A 16,782-nucleotide genomic window follows, 5' to 3' on the forward strand; every position below is an offset into this window, starting at 1 on the left:
TTAGTTCGCCATTAAGAAATGCGTTCTTAACATCCAATTGATAGATAAGTCATTTTTTAACGGATGCAACCGCAATAAGAGTCTTAACACTAGTCATTCTAGCTACGAGAGCGAAGGTTTCTTCATAGTCTATTCCGTACTCTTGAGCATATCCTTTGGCTACCAACCTAGCTTTATAACGTTCTAATGACCCATCACTTTTAGTTTTAATTTTGAAGACCCATCTACATCCAATAGACTTCTTTACAGTGGGTAATGAAGTTATTTCCCAAGTTTTAGCCTTTTCAAGGGCACTAAGTTCTAGTTTCATGGCTTCAACCCATTGAGGAATGTTTTTGACTTCATTATAGTGTGATGGTTCATGATAAGAGTGTAATGCAATTAGGCATGCCCTATATTTAGGTGTTAGGGACTCATAGGAAACAAACCTATTAGGAGGATTGGAGATTCAGCTAGATCTCCTTAAAGAGGTTTCTTCTATGTTGGAATCTTGAGAATATTTTTCTAAGGCACTTATGGGAGCTTCTTGACCACGCCTAGCATAGGTTTGAATTGACCTATTCTCAAAATTATTGCTTCTATTTTCAACATTACTAAGAGGCGTATCCTCTAAATCATTAGGAACTTCCTCTTCGTGAGGAGTTACATCTTCTTGAGAGAGAAGATCAAATAAGAAAGCATATTCGCTTTCATCAATATCTTTATTTTTCTCAAAGCTGTTCTCATTTTCTAAAAAGGTAACATCTTTGGATATATATAGTTGTTGCTTTTGGGGTCGAAGCACCTAAAACCTTTTTGATTTTCTCCGTATCCTAAGAACACACATTCAATAGCTTTTGGAGATAACTTATCTTTTTTATGTGTAAGGACAAAACACTTACACCCAAAAATTCTTAATCTATTAAAATCAGGTGTTCTTTCAAAGAGTTTTTCATATGGAGATATATTTTGTAGGGATGAGGATATCATTCTATTTATCAAATAAGTGGAAGTTAAGGCGGCTTCGGCCCAATAGCACTTTGGAATTCCTTTGGAAATGAGAAGAGTCCTAGTGGTTTCCAAAATGTGTCTATGTTTTTTTTCGGCTAGACCGTTTTGTTGGGGAGTCCTAGGACATGACCTTTGATGACAAATGCCATTGGTTTCCAAGTATTCTTGAAATTCATTTGATAAATATTCTCCACCGGAATCGGATCGAAGAATGGAGATATTACTTGAAAATTGATTTTCGACAATCATATGAAATTTTTTAAAGAAATTTAAAACTTCGGATTTTAGATTGAGAAAATAGATCCACACATATCGAGTGAAATCATCAATGAAAGTAACATAATATGAGTATCCTCCTTTTGATATGACCGGAGAAGGACCCCAAACATCCGAATGGACTAATTCAAAGGGTATTTTGGACACAAATGTTCTCTTTGGAAAAGGGGTGGATTTCATTTTTCCAAAAACACAACTCTTGCAAACAAAATGTTTCTCATTACAAAATTTCTTTCCAAAAGGAAAGGAGTACATTTTTGAGAAGCTTGGATGTCCAAGTCTTTGATGCCAAGTTTCAATATTTTTATCTTGGACATGATTACAAAATGAGTTAGTGGGAAGTTTCAAATTGTTCATGTAGTAGAGATCTCCCCTCCTATGGCCTTGCCCAATCCGCTTCCCGGACTGAAGATCCTGTATAGAGCAATCCTTGGTTGAGAAAGAGATTTCACATCCATGATCACATATTTGAGAGACAGATAAAAGATTTAAATTAAGTTGAGGTACTACTCTTACATTTGGCACAAAAAAATCTTTTGAAAAGTCTAAGGTTCCAAAACTTTTAACTTGTAAAGAGGTACCATCGGCGGTGGAAACAAAAGAATTTTTGGAGTTGCTACATACATTAGATAGTCCATTTTCAATAGGGGTCATATGAAAAGATGCTCCAAAATCAAGAATCCAAGAAGGTGTACCTGAAGGAGAAGAAGAGGCAATGGCGGCTCCCGAAGTTGACGGCGATTTGAGTAGAATTTGAAGTGCTTCAGATAGTTGAGCAAGGGAAAATGACTCTTTCCCTTTCATTGGCTCCTCCTTCTTTTGTGAGATTTCTTCAATAATAGCAACTTTACCTTTTGGAGGTTCATTTATCTTTGGACAATTAGGTCTTATATGACCCGGTTCTTGACAATGATGGCAAATGGCTTTCCTATAATTGCCATTATAGTTATTTTGCCTCCCAAAGTGTGGAGGCTTATAAGCTTTCATATGATTGCCGGGTTTAGACACGGCAAGAACTTCATCTCCTCCTTTAATCATGCCAAAACACGTTTCTTCTTGGCATATTTCGGCTATGGCATCTTCCAATGGAAGCGGTTTAGATCTATGAAGAAGGGAGGACCTAACTTGTTCATATTCAGGCCTAAGCCCATGTAAAAATTGGAAAAAATGTTCTTTTTCCATTTGTTCTCTTCGCATTTCCACATCTTTACTAGATACCCATTTGGGTTCAAGAAGGGATAGCTCATCCCAAAGGTCCAAGAGTGCTATAGTAATCTCTTACACTCATTTCACCTTGCTTAATGGTACATATTTTTTCTTGGATAAAGAATTGACGAGCAAGGTCTTTTTGGGTATACATACCTTTCATAAAGAACCATGCTTCATTGGCTAGGCGGAATTTAGCAATGTTGGCGCAAATCTTTAGCTCCACATTGTTCATGAACCATGCAAGAATTTTTGCATGCTTACTTTCCCAATCTTCTACCTTGGATTGGTGATCTTCAATAGCCTTCATGCGAGCATTTCCTTCTAGAGTTTTTTCTTGATCACCATCCATTTTCGTAAGTTGAAGTTGAGGTTTCCTAATGGTGCCCATAACATATCCCCAAAGTTTTTTACCTTTGAGGTTGTTCTCCATGACGGCGGCCCACATCATGTAGTTAGTACCATTAAGCTTGAAGGAGAGATCAATCTTTTGTTCTCCTTCCATCATATAATCAAGAATGGAGGACAAACCAAGAGAGAGGTAAAACTAGATAACTAGCTGTATGAATCAATAGCACAACCAAGGCTCTGATACCATGTAATGAAATATGCGGAAAAGAAATGTATGTCCTACAATGAACATTCACACATAGAAATCAAAGAACAAGTCCAAAAGAGGACATACACAAAAGCCAATAATGGCTAGAAAACATAAAATCTTATAAAGGCACTAAGAGGCTTGAAGAAGCCACACAATACAAAGGGGGAGACCCCACTTATTTATAGGCAAGAGAGGAGTGAGGGAGAGTTAGAGAAAAAAAAGAGAGAGAGACCATTGGGAGTCCCAACAAGGAGTCGTTGGGCTCCCAACGGTCACAATTGTGACCGTTGGGGGCCCAACGACTCTTTGTTGGGGCCCCCAATGGCTGTGCATTTAATGCACAAAAGGTACAAAAAAAACAAAAAAGAAATAAGAAAAAATAGGAAAAGAAAAAAGAAAAAAGAAGAAAAAGAAAAAGTCTACAATGCCCCTATTGGGCGAGTTTACAGAACTACCCCTTTCGGGTAGTGTATGATAAATATATTTATATATATATATAAATATATATAGATTACATATATTTTAACACTCTCCCTCTTGTATATATAGGGGTGAACCCCTTGTATGTTTTTCATTCTTGAGAGCTTTCTCTCTTCTCAATAAGAGGCTTTTTATATTGTTGCCTTCTTAAAGGCTTGTGCTTGTATTGTCCCTTTGTGAACTTGTGATATTGTCTCTTTTATTCATTGTTGTAAGTGCTTGTATGCACTCTTTATATTTCCGCAATATCTCATTACAAATATCACCTTCCCAAGTTCTTGTCATTAGGCATCTGGGGTGATTACTTATGCATCTAAAAGAAATTTCCTTATGATAGCTAGTAGATATTTGATGCTAATAGTTAAAAGTATGGATGAAATAAACCTTGTTAACCTCATTGGGTTTAGCAGTAATGGATCCAAACCTGCTTTACACCAGATATTTTGGATATTCCTGCACATACAAGGCAGCCCCAATGTACTCAAACAGAAATGGTGTGTATTTCAATCATTTATGGGTCTCTTCAGTATCCATGTTTACCATTGTATGCATGTGAAGGCACTACCTCTGGCATCTTGACGGTATAGGCATAGATTTGTGGACTTGTGTCCTGGAAGCTCCAAAGATGGTTCCTGGAAGATGTAGGAAAGCAAACAAGTCTAAGATAATTTGCTGCAGTAGTTGACTGCTGCAAAAAAACAGTACCCACCTGCTACATTTTTCTTTTTCTTGGAAAGATTCTGCATTGGAGTTCTGGCCGTGTTCTTGGCTGTTAATTGAATTCTGGTTAAATTGTTTGTTATGTATTAAGTAATTGATAACATTTTTAAGGATTATAACTTCTATCTGATCTATATTGGTCTGCAGTTACCTTCATGAGTACAGATTTGATGTATCCAAATTGGAACCTGTGGTGGCAAAGGTTACTTATCCATATTTTTAATCTTCTTGTTCTTTGTCTGGACTTTTATTTGCAGTGACATTCAGTTACCTTATTCACCCGATTTATCTATGGAATATCTTTCATTTGAAAAGTGAAAAAGAAAAAAGGATTACTTTTATGGCATACGACCCATATCTTATGCTCACAAAATTTGTATAATTTGAACTTAAAAATCTCCCATTTATCTTTGCAGCCTCATTCTCCAGATAATCGTGCATTGGCAAGAGAATGCAAAAATGTCAAAATAGACAGAGTATATATTGGATCCTGTACAGGTGGAAAGACTGAAGACTTTATGGCTGCGGCAAAGGTTTTCTTGGCTTCTGTAAGTCGTAATTAATTTGGTTGTAGCTAGCCTAGGATGTTTTCAATTTTCTTTTCTTGCTACTCAATATTGGTTGAAATGATTGTACTATAAAAATTGATGTGTCAATCAATATCTGTTCTCCATTTCTTTTGTTCCGTTTTACTGTCCAGTAATATCATCCATAAAACTTTGTGAGACTTGCATCTTCTTCCACCAAGAATTCCCATGCTTATTTTTCATTTAGATATTATTATTTGTTGTCATAATATGTATTGTTCCTATCTTCAATTTATGAATCTGCCTCTACATCACTTACACTTCTTTGCATTTTTAATCTTAACTGGGGGGGCTTTTTTTGAGAAAGAACAAAAAAAAGATACGAGTGGGTGACAAGGAGTCACCAAGTACAAAGGGAAAGTTTCTGGCTATGGTACCCAGACACTCCATTTTTCCCTCCGAACCCATTTCGACACGTGCATCCATGTGTCGACACCTAGACACACCATTTTACCCTTTGTACATACAAGTTTGTATTTAATTTATAATTTATAATTATATTTTCAGTTTATGACTTTATATTTTCAGTATATAATACAAGGTTGTATGTATCGTATTGTAACCCGTATCATTCGGGCCCAAAATAAGATACCTATCGTATCGTATTGTAAAAAAACATAAATTTTGAAAAAATTAGCAAAAATTCAAAAAGATCATAACACACAAAACAATGAAGAAATGCATAAAATGCAACTATAAAATCACATGTGAAGCATTTATGTCTCTATGAGCTACATAACACATCATCAATCATCAAATCTCACAAGAACAATGCAAAATAGTAATATCTTCAATTAAGAACATGCCATAAGATTCATTAAAAAGCAAAAAAAAAAAAAACAAGTTTATGAATACTAAAAGTTACAAATTCTAATGCATAACCAAGTTTTTAAGAAGTATACTATCAATAATCATTATCTTCTTGTTCTTCATCTTCTTCTTTTCCTCTTTCAACATTCAAATCATCTTCAATATACGTGGGGGTCTTCGTCATCTACGTCTTGAGCTCCCTCCACGTTTATCCATTGAATGTCCTCTTCATTCAGGATGTCTGCTTCTTCTTGAACCCATTCATCCAATACATTGAAGTTCTCTAAACTGATAAGATCAAATTGTTCTGTGTGCCTCCTTGATGCCAACTTTTGTATTTGCCTAAAAAGATAACATGAAATTTTAAAATTAGTTGAGTTTTGTATGCATAAAAAAATATTAAATGCACATGAATATGATAAATAAACTTTATAATTTTAAAATTACCTTTGCCTCGGTCATAGGTTGTAACGAATGTACACGAGGTTATTGAGTCTTTTGTGCTCTAATTTGTTTCTTTGCTATGTATGAATCTACTCAAAGATGCTCCAATTTCTTTCACATTCACTTGCACTGCATGTTTGACTTAGGATACAAATAGCAAAAGCTCTTAGGTTTGGAACACCACTTCCAAACCTAGTCCACGACATGTTTGAAAAAAAATGATAAATTAAAAAGACAATAATTGATACTGAAATGAAATGGGGATCTTCGAAACACGAGCTTTGATTAACAAGAGCAAGTGTCAAGAATGACACTAAAGCATAACCCTTAAAAAGGGTATAACTGGAAACAAAATAAAAATAAAAATGTATTCTTTATTGATATGAAAAACCAATTGCTTAAGAAGCATTGGAGTGAAATACAAGAGGGGCTGCACCCCTTTATATACACAGCTGAAAGAGGACTCAATAGAGCTGTTGGGCACAGTCCAACAGCTCTATTAAGAGCTGTTGGACTGTGTCAGTCCAACAGCTCTATTGCTAGTCAAGTCTGGACAGGACTTGACTAGCAACAGTCATTCTAGTTCAAACTGAACTAGATGACATAAAGACAAAAAATAAAAATAAAGGAAAAAAAATACAGAAAAGAAAGAAATTAAAAATGTATTTATATATATATATAATAATATAATATTATTATATATACATATATGTACAGTTTTACATTTTAACACTCCCCCTCAAACTTACGGTACAATGAGCGAAAGTTTGTCTAAGAGAAAGTGAAATCGGGGAGCAGCGAGAGGCTTTGTAAAGAGGTCTGCTAACTGATATTCTGAAGTGACATATGGCAGATCAATTATCCCGTGTAGATATTCCTCTCTGACGTAGTGACAATCCATTTCGATGTGTTTGGTGCGTTCGTGGAATGTTCTGTTACTGGCAATGTAGATCGCACTTTTGTTGTCACAACACATTTGTGAAGCCTTTGTTGCTTCAACTCCCATGTCAGCAAGCAGTCGTCGGAGCCAAACTACTTCCATGGTCGTGGTTGCCATGGCTCTGTATTCAGCTTCGGTGGATGAGAGAGATACCTTCTGCTGCTTTTTACACCTCCACGAGATTAATGATTCCCCTAAAAAGACACAAAAGCCAGTGGTTGAGTGTCTGTTATTGGGATCACCTCCCCAATCAGCATCAGTATATGCAATTAAATCAAGAGAAGAGGAGGAAGATAAGAAAAGTCCTCGTGAAAGAGAGGACTTGATGTATCTGATAATACGCATGACTGCTCCCATATGAACAGAAGTAGGAGCATGTTGAAATTGACTTGCTGTATGAACAGCATGTGCTATATCTGGTCTGGTAATGGATAGATAGGAAAGTGCCCCGACAAGCTGTCTATAAGGAGTAGGGTCTGCAAGAAGTTCTCCATCATCAATCTTCATTTTAACATTAACAACTTCTGGAGTGTCAACTTTCTTATCATCAGTAATACCAGACCTGAAAACAATATCAAAAGAAAATTTAGTCTGAGATAATAAATATCCTCTAGGAGAATAAGCAACTTCAATGCCTAAAAAATATCTCAACAAGCCCAAATCAGTCATTTCAAAATGAGATTTAAGAAGTGTTTTGATTGTTTCAACTCCCTGTTTATAGCTTCCGGTGATGATCATATCATCCACATAGAGAAGAAGCACAATGATCCCTGCATCAGAATTCTTAATAAACAAAGCAGTGTCAGTTAAACAGAATTGAAAACCAATATCAATCATAACACGACTAAACCTATCATACCAAGCTTTTGGTGCTTGTTTAAGTCCATAAAGAGCTTTTTCTAAGCGAAGGACTTTACCCTTAGGAATACTTAGACCAGGAGGGGGTTCCATATATACCTCTTCAACTAGCTTTCCATTTAAAAAAGCATTTTTGACATCCATTTGAAAAATAGACCATTTTTTGATAGAAGCTAAGGCAATTAAGGTTCGGACAGTAGTCATACGAGCCACCGGAGCAAAGGTTTCTTCATAATCAATCCCATATTCTTGGGCATAACCTTTGGCTACTAAACGGGCTTTATATCTTTCAAGAGTACCATCACTCTTGGTTTTAATTTTATAAACCCATCGACATCCTATAGTTTTCTTCCCTGGAGGAAGATCTTGAATATTCCATGTAGAAGCCTTTTCAAGTGCATCTAATTCAACTTTCATGGCTTCTATCCATTTGATATCATTTTTTGCTTGAAAATATGTGGATGGTTCTTCATATGAGTGAATTAATGCAATAACTGCCCTATATGTGGGTGAGAAAGACTCGTATGATACAAACTTTTCTGGAGGCCTCGAGATTCGGGATGATTGTCTAGTTGGAATGTTAGAATATTTCTCAAGTGCACATAGAGTATTAGACTCTTGTCGCCTGGAATATTGAATACTAGTATCTCTATGAACTTCTTCATTTTCAACATTAAGATCAATAATTCTTGGATCATCATCAAAGTTACAATCAAGGTCATATTCATCAGATGTTGATGTTAGATCTAGCAAAAAGGAGTACTCAGTGACGTCTTTTAATTTTCTAAAATCAAAGAAGCTCTCCTTTTCAAGAAAGGAAACATTTCTAGACACATATAGTTTATTATTTTTGAAGTCAAAACATCTATAACCTTTCTGGTTTTCAGCATATCCTAAAAAGGCACAGGGAATCGCACGAGGGGAAAGTTTATCATTTTTGTCAGTAAATATGAAACATTTGCACCCAAATATTCTTAATCTAGAGTAGTCTGGAGAAATGTTCATAAGTTTTTCAATGGGAGTGATATTTTGTAACGAAGAAGATGGCATCCTATTAATGAGATAGGTGGCAGTTAAGGCAGCTTCTGCCCAAAAGTCTTTAGGGACTTGATTTGCTATTAATAAAGTTCTAGTGGTTTCTATAATATGGCGATGTTTTCGTTCTGCCAGTCCATTTTGTTGAGGTGTATAAGGACAAGATCTTTGATGTGTGATGCCATGCAATTTAAGATAATTTTGAAAATCTGTGGATAAAAACTCTCCCCCTGAATCTGTGCGAAAAATAGTAATATCATTTTGAAATTTGTTTTTAACCATATTATGAAAAGTTTGAAAGTATGAAAATACTTCAGACTTATGTTTGAGAAAGTACATCCACGTATGTCGGGAGAAATCATCGACAAAAATAACATAGTAAACAAATCCTCCTTTAGAAATTACTGGTGCAGGACCCCAAACATCCGAGTGTATTAATTCAAGTGGTCTTAAAGAGAAAAAGGTTCTGTTCTGAAATGGTAATCTTTTCATTTTGCCGAGAATACAATCTTTACAATCAAATGATTCAGAGTTACAAAATTTCCCTAGATTTGGAAAATGTTGGATTTTGGCTATATGTGGGTGACCAAGTCTCTTATGCCACAGTTTCAACTCTATTTTTTGAATATTATAACAAAAAGCTTTCTTCGGCATTTCCAAAAAATCCATGTAATAGAGTCCTCCTTCTCTATGGCCTTCCCCAATCAGCTTGCCTGACTGGCGATCCTGTACCCAACAACCATGAGAAGAAAAAGAAATATTACACCCATAATCAGAAATTTGAGATACAGATAAAAGATTTAAATTTAATTTGGGAACATGTCTAATTTCTGGAATAAAAAAATTTTTTGTTTTATAAATTTTTTCAAAATCTCCTATTCCTTCTATTTCAAGAGAAGTCCCATCAGCAGTAAAGACCTTTGACACACTTGTTTTATTTTTAACACATTTGGATAGACTTTGATTATTTGGGGTCATATGAAAAGATGCACCAGAGTCAAGAAGCCAAGAAATTTTACCTAAATCAGAAAAAGATGAGGCTGCTGCGCCGGTTGAAGCTTCAGATGAGGAAGAGGCACCTTTGATGAGAGGCTGAAGGATCTCCATTAGTTGGGCCAGGGAAACTGGTGCATCCTGATCTTTAGGCTCCGATCCAGCAATTGCAGCTCTTTTTTCTCTCAGCTCCTTAAGTTTGGGACATTGTGGCCTGTAGTGTCCCGGTTCATGACAGTGATGACAAATAACTTTCTTCTTATCATAGTCACCATTTTGTCGGTTAAAGTGAGGAGGCCTATATGATCGAACATGATTCCCTGGTCTAGACACGGCTAAAACGGAATCATCTTCAATTTTTAAAGAACCTTTCCGGAGACGATTTTCTTCCATTGTTAACTCTTCAATAGTTTCAACAATAGAAGGAATTTTTCCTCGGTGAAGTAGGGCCGATTTAGTGGTTTCAAATTCCGGCCTTAATCCAGTGATAAACTGGTAAAAATGTTCAACATCGAGTTGTTTCTGACGAAGCTCGATGTCTTCGGCACAATGCCACTTTGGTTCTAAAAGGGAAAGTTCTTCCCAAAGTTCGGACAACCCATTGTAATATTCACGAATAGTTTTGTCTCCTTGTGTCATCATTCGAACTTTTTCTTGGAGGTTGCACACGTGTGCAATATCTTTAAGGGAATACATATTCTTAAGGTATTCCCATGCCTTATCGGCATGATCAAATTTGGCAAGACTTGAGCATTTTTTAATGTCAACGCTATTGATAAGCCATGACATTATCTTCGCATGAGATATTCTCCATTCTTTCCATTTCTTCTCGTATGAGGCAATAGCCTTGATTTTCTCTTCTTCCGATAGAGGGACGTCTTTATCTCCCTCCTTTTTAGTAAGAGATAGCTTAGGTTCCGAATCGGAACCATCCACAATCCCCCATAAGCCTTTTCCCCATATATGGTGCTTCATGATTGAAGCCCATGTTACATAGTTCGTATCGCTTAGTTTCATAGGCATGATGGTGACTTTATCATTGTCATCCATCGATTACAAGGAGAGAAAGAATAGGGATAGAAGAGAAACAAGAAGGAAAATGAGAAAGAAAGAAAAAAAAAACAATACAACAAGATGTGAAATCTTCTCCAATGAAGTGATAAAACACTTCTCTTCAAGTGGCGAACACTTTTGCAAACGGGCACGGAAACCGAGGCAGCTTTTCCTCAAGATTTAGTACTTCCGCGGCTCTGATACCATGAAATGAAATGGGGATCTTCGAAACACGAGCTTTGATTAACAAGAGCAAGTGTCAAGAATGACACTAAAGCATAACCCTTAAAAAGGGTATAACTGGAAACAAAATAAAAATAAAAATGTATTCTTTATTGATATGAAAAACCAATTGCTTAAGAAGCATTGGAGTGAAATACAAGAGGGGCTGCACCCCTTTATATACACAGCTGAAAGAGGACTCAATAGAGCTGTTGGGCACAGTCCAACAGCTCTATTGCTAGTCAAGTCTGGACAGGACTTGACTAGCAACAGTCATTCTAGTTCAAACTGAACTAGATGACATAAAGACAAAAAATAAAAATAAAGGAAAAAAAATACAGAAAAGAAAGAAATTAAAAATGTATTTATATATATATATATAATAATATAATATTATTATATATACATATATGTACAGTTTTACATTTTAACAGATACAAATCATAGAATCATACAAAACATTATAACTAAATAACAATATGAAATTAAAATTGAAATAGACAAATAAATTATCCAAGCGCATCGTGGTATGGTTTCTCATTGCTGCAAGTCTCCCCATATCATACAATGCATTGTCACAAATTTTTGTTTCCTTATGAATATGATCTTGAATACCATAATCAAGGTTCAACCTATCAATTCAATCTAAGAGACCCTTGTTGACTTCCCTGTATATCTTAAATGTAGAAGTCTATCTAAATGCAGGATTTAAATAATATGATGCAACATGAAGAGGTTGATGAAGCTGCCCAATCCACCTATGGTCAATGATGTTCCATATAGACAAATACAATTTTTTTTTCATTTAAATTATTTTTAATGACCTCTTTTGCCTTATCCGTGGCCTCATAGAGATAACCCATAGTTGGTATGTCTTCACTGTCAACCAATCAAAGCGCCTTCACCAAAGGTATAGTTAACTTCACTTCTATTCTTTACAAGACTCTGCATTGTCAAAAAATTTGTAGCAAATCTAGTAACTGCATTACAAATCAACTCAACACCATTAGTATACTTCCTCATTAAGTTCAAAACCCATGTATGATTATAAATAAATTTTATAATTTCTTGATAGCATTCAACTTATGTCGTATCACATCCATGTTACCAATCTCCTCAAGCATGAGGTATATGCAATGGGCAGCATACGATGTCCAAAATAATAACCCATAATTTTTTGTCAGTTCTTTATTTGTTATCAGTAATGAATTGTACAATGTTTTGAGACTGAATCTCTTCCACAACCTGTTAAAAAATCTTCAACAATACATTTGTTGTCTTGGGCATATCAGAAAAATTAATTGATTTTAAAAACATGGTTTCTTTTAGGATAATAGACAAGAAAATTTATCTAAGTCCTCGACTTTTTGTCTATCCACCCATTTGCCATGATGCTACACCCAGTCTCTCTCCATGACTGCCTTATCTCATCACAATAGTCATTCACTTCATTCACATTATTAGCATCTACATTTTTTCTCTCAAAACATCTTGTATCCAAGCCCAATACTGGTTACGATATCTGCCACGACCTGAAAATGAAATTAATTTGTCGCATTGAAATGAATGCAACCATCATAAAACCATCTCTCAGCTGCGACATTTGCGTACTCGACTAAATGCTGAGTCATAGCAGTACGAATGTTGGGTTGCCCCACAAGAGCAGTCTTAGGAGGGAAAAAGCTCCTAATAGAGCTTCTAGCTCTACCTCCTCTCGAAGAACACCCTCCTACTCTTCGTTTTGTGCCCGCGACACTACCACCTAGCACCAACCACACCTTTTTCCTTCACTGCAAAACTTCCTACTTCTGATGTTACGCTAGTGGTTGTAGGATCAGAAGCAAAGAGTTCATCTTCGTCCTCTCAGGGCTGCGCATACCTCATTTCTGCCTCACTCATATCTTTTTCTTGTCTTTTTTCTCTCAAACAAGTAATTGTTGACATTGTCATTTCACGGCATTCGACAGAGTCTTTGACGTGCAAGCCACAACATTTAGACGTGTCCTAGTTAAATGGTGCTTCAATCGAGAGATACCACCTGAAATAATAGTTTGACAATAGTTGCACTTAATTTTCAACTAGTTTTCACTCATTATTCGAGTGCCTCATTGCCATGCTGGATCATTTGATGCCATCTTGCCCAAAAAAAGTTCAATAAGAAGCAATGAATAGTTTTTTTTTTACCTTAACCCACTTGAGTGAAAAAAATAATGAAAATGTACTTTTGATGAAATCGCAAAAGGCCTGTCCCTTGCGCACGGATCAACCCCCAAATCGCTTTCAGGAGTCTTAGGGTGTGTGGATACCTCTCTAATGGCCTCTACACAAATAAGGGAATCGACCTTCAAGAGTTTTTTAAAACCCAAAAATGAAAAAATTATTTTTCAGCCCTTTTTAAGTGTGCCACACCCGTATCGTAGGATACATACGATACAAATACAATATGCATTCGTATTGTGATATGAGTGCATATCGTATCGTTTTTTCATATAGTAATGATATGTATCGTAATGAACAACATCGATATAATATATTTTTTAGATATTGCATATATATTTAGATTATATTTAGTTTATTTTGAATTTATTTTGTATTTATGTGATATATATGTATATATATATGGCTGTGTCCCTGTGCCCACATTTTTGGAATTGCCATGTCGTACCCTCCGTACCCGTATCCATACCTGCACCCGCACTTGTACCCAGGTGACATAGGTTCCTAGAGATAAGAAACAAAATAACCATGATTCAGTAAATCTCCGAACAACAACCAGGCCTATTCTATCAGGGTCAGCCTGCTTTGCTCTTAGTTTGGCCATCTACTAATATCACACTATGGATCACATGTTGCATTTTAATATGTACAATCTCCACCAAATTGCTGGTTCCTTCAAAGATCCTCGAGTTTCTCTTCAATCAGGTAAACCATCATGTATTAAAGCACCAACAGCTTTAGCTTGGAAGACTAGCTAAACTTGAGACTATTTTTCTCTTCATGGATTTGCATCCAGTCTACAAGAATATATGTGGCACTGGATACCATGTTGCATTTTCTAATCATTTGTGAATGCTTGTGAATTAAATCCTGGTCAACAAGAGTCTTGGTTCACTTTTTACTTTTGTTGCTTATGACATGGATAATGTGCCAACTGTTCATTCTCATGAGGATTGACCATGAAATGTTTTGCAAACAGGGAAAGAAAGTTAAGGTGACAACTTTTCTTGTTCCTGCGACTCAGAAGGTTAGAAGTATTGTACTTTTTTTTTGTCTTTTTATGAAAGCTGGAGAACATGCTTCTGAAGTAAAATGTTTAATATGTCTTGCAGGTTTGGATGGATATTTATAGTCTTGAAGTTCCAGGTTCTGGTGGTAAGACATGCTCCCAGATATTTGAGGAAGCTGGCTGTGATACCCCAGCTAGTCCTAGTTGTGCTGCTTGTTTAGGTGGACCTCGAGATACTTACGCACGGATGAATGAACCTCAGGTGAGCTTGCTTGCTCTATATAACATGCAACTTTTCCGAAGTACATGTAATGCATTTTTTCTGTTATTGCTTTGTTGTTGTTATTGTTCTTCCTCTTCTTGATGATTGATGATAATGGTCTTGTTATATTATTATCACTGCTGCTATTGCTACTACTGCTACTAGCGAGTTGGGTTTAGAAGTGTCTTTATTTTCTAAATTTAAGTGGAGAGTAAACGAAATGTAGCTTTGTGGAACATACAAATGATATAACTGGTTTTGCCCTTTTTGGGGGGGATAATCAAGTTGAGATTGGGCAGGCCCTTAGTAGTTCACCAAAACTGTCTAGAAGCTACATATGGTTGAAATTTGAAAACCATTCTTTAGACTTGTTTTCCAGAAGTAATCAGAGTGAAGTCAGCTTTATTGGCAATATACTCAGAAAACCTCATTCATCTCATTGGGGATCTTCGTCGAATCCATCTTCCTACGTGAGAATTAGCTTTTGGGTATATCTTGTTTCTTTGTGTTTGCTTCTTAGAAACTTATCGATCACTCTTTGTGGAGAATTCATGATAGCTAACAATGAAATATGAGATTGCAAAAAAAGCCACCTCTGGCACTTGGAGCTGATTAGTGCTCACATATGCTACAATTATATGGAGGACTGCCTGCAGCCTACTGGACGCCATATAGGACAATTTTTTGTTAATGTATTTATGTAACCATAACAGTCATCTCTTGGTAAGATATGATCCTATGCAGATGCATAAGATTGGACATGCTTGTGCATATTTTTTCTTTGCACATCATTTTGGATACTATTATCTGTTGGGGCTGTAATGGAGGCAGGATTCATCACAAAGGGTAACAATATGCCGATTTTGTTGAGCAGGTGTGTGTATCTACCACCAACCGGAACTTCCCAGGAAGAATGGGGCACAAGGAAGGCCAAATTTACTTGGCTTCACCATTCACTGCAGCAGCATCAGCATTGACTGGATACGTTACTGACCCTAGAGAGTTTTTGCAATGAGCATCAAAATTCAAAACCATCAGATGCCTCCAACAATTGGTGGTGAATGGGGTAATAGCTACACGTCTGTTTTTTGAGAAGCTAGTCACATCATATGCATGCATGAGGAAAAATGTTAATCGTATGTCCCATGAAGGTTGCTATTCTTGAAGTCTCGGGATTTTTTGTTCTTGAAATATGGTTTAATGTATGTACCATGAGGATATTGTTGAGATATTTGGATTCTGTTGTGATTGTGTCTTTTATAACTGCAACTTGCAACATTCGATTATTTAAATTAGTACACAATCCAACAAAAATAAAAACCTTTTCGTTTGCTCATGTAAATGGCAGCAGCTTGCAACATTCAATCATCTTGATTAGTGCAATCGTACAAAATAAAAACGTTTTTAATTAGTGGGTGTTGAAAACTTACAAGTTTTAATAAATCCACTGTTACTGGGGTGCTCTTGTGATTTTCGGAAGCAGACAATCCTGTGATTCTGATTACAAAGCTAAATTAGAGAAGTTGATTTATTGGGAACTAGGCTTATCAACTCAGCTGTGATAATATTGCTGTCTGATCGTCCAGTTTCGAAGCAAAGCACTGTTTGATCCAAGCTAATTGATGCAGATGCCAGGTAAAGAATCCCTTATAAACATCAGTGCATTTTCTGCTACTGCTGATGCCTGTGTTTTACACGGTTTGCAATATGGTCCTGTGTATGGCAGAAAATGAGGTGAGCTGCTCGTTGCTTGGCTTAGCTTGGTTAAGTTATGAGCTTGTAAAATAGGCTGATTTTGAGTTATGTTTAACATGTGAGCATAAACAGAGAGTCTTGGCTCAGCTCGATCCAGAAAGTTAATGCCCCTAATGAGCTGCTCAACTCATTTTCACAAGAGTCGGCTTGGCAAATAAAGAGCTCATGAACAATTTGGCTCATCATCAATCAACTTAATTCGGTGCAAAATGTGTAAAAAAAAAAATTGCTACCCTCGTGGGTAAGGAACCCTTTAGTTGTAACTCAGAGAGAGGCTGTTTTGACCACAGCTGACCTCATGGATGGATGTGTTCAGCATGTACA

At 36.3% G+C, this 16,782-nt stretch overlaps 1 protein-coding gene across 3 annotated transcripts in view; it reads left to right on the forward strand.

Annotated features, from left to right (window-relative positions):
* Window positions 1-16,023, forward strand: part of LOC149845591 (3-isopropylmalate dehydratase large subunit, chloroplastic-like) — a 35,840-nt gene extending 19,817 nt beyond the window's left edge. For all 3 annotated transcript variants that reach the window (XM_089995854.1, XM_089995852.1, XM_089995853.1), the window contains exons 11-15: window positions 4,421-4,475; window positions 4,690-4,821; window positions 14,412-14,459; window positions 14,545-14,703; window positions 15,578-16,023. In XM_089995854.1, coding sequence (XP_089851980.1) covers window positions 4,421-4,475; window positions 4,690-4,821; window positions 14,412-14,459; window positions 14,545-14,703; window positions 15,578-15,718 — 535 coding nt within the window. In that variant the 3' untranslated portion in view covers window positions 15,719-16,023. The remainder of the gene's footprint in view (window positions 1-4,420; window positions 4,476-4,689; window positions 4,822-14,411; window positions 14,460-14,544; window positions 14,704-15,577) is intronic.
* The last annotated feature ends 759 nt before the right edge of the window (window positions 16,024-16,782 follow it).

Source organism: Nuphar pumila, chromosome 2 (assembly GCF_984573655.1).
Source record: "Nuphar pumila chromosome 2, dmNupPumi1.hap1.1, whole genome shotgun sequence".
In the NCBI taxonomy this organism is placed as follows: Eukaryota; Viridiplantae; Streptophyta; class Magnoliopsida; order Nymphaeales; family Nymphaeaceae; genus Nuphar; species Nuphar pumila.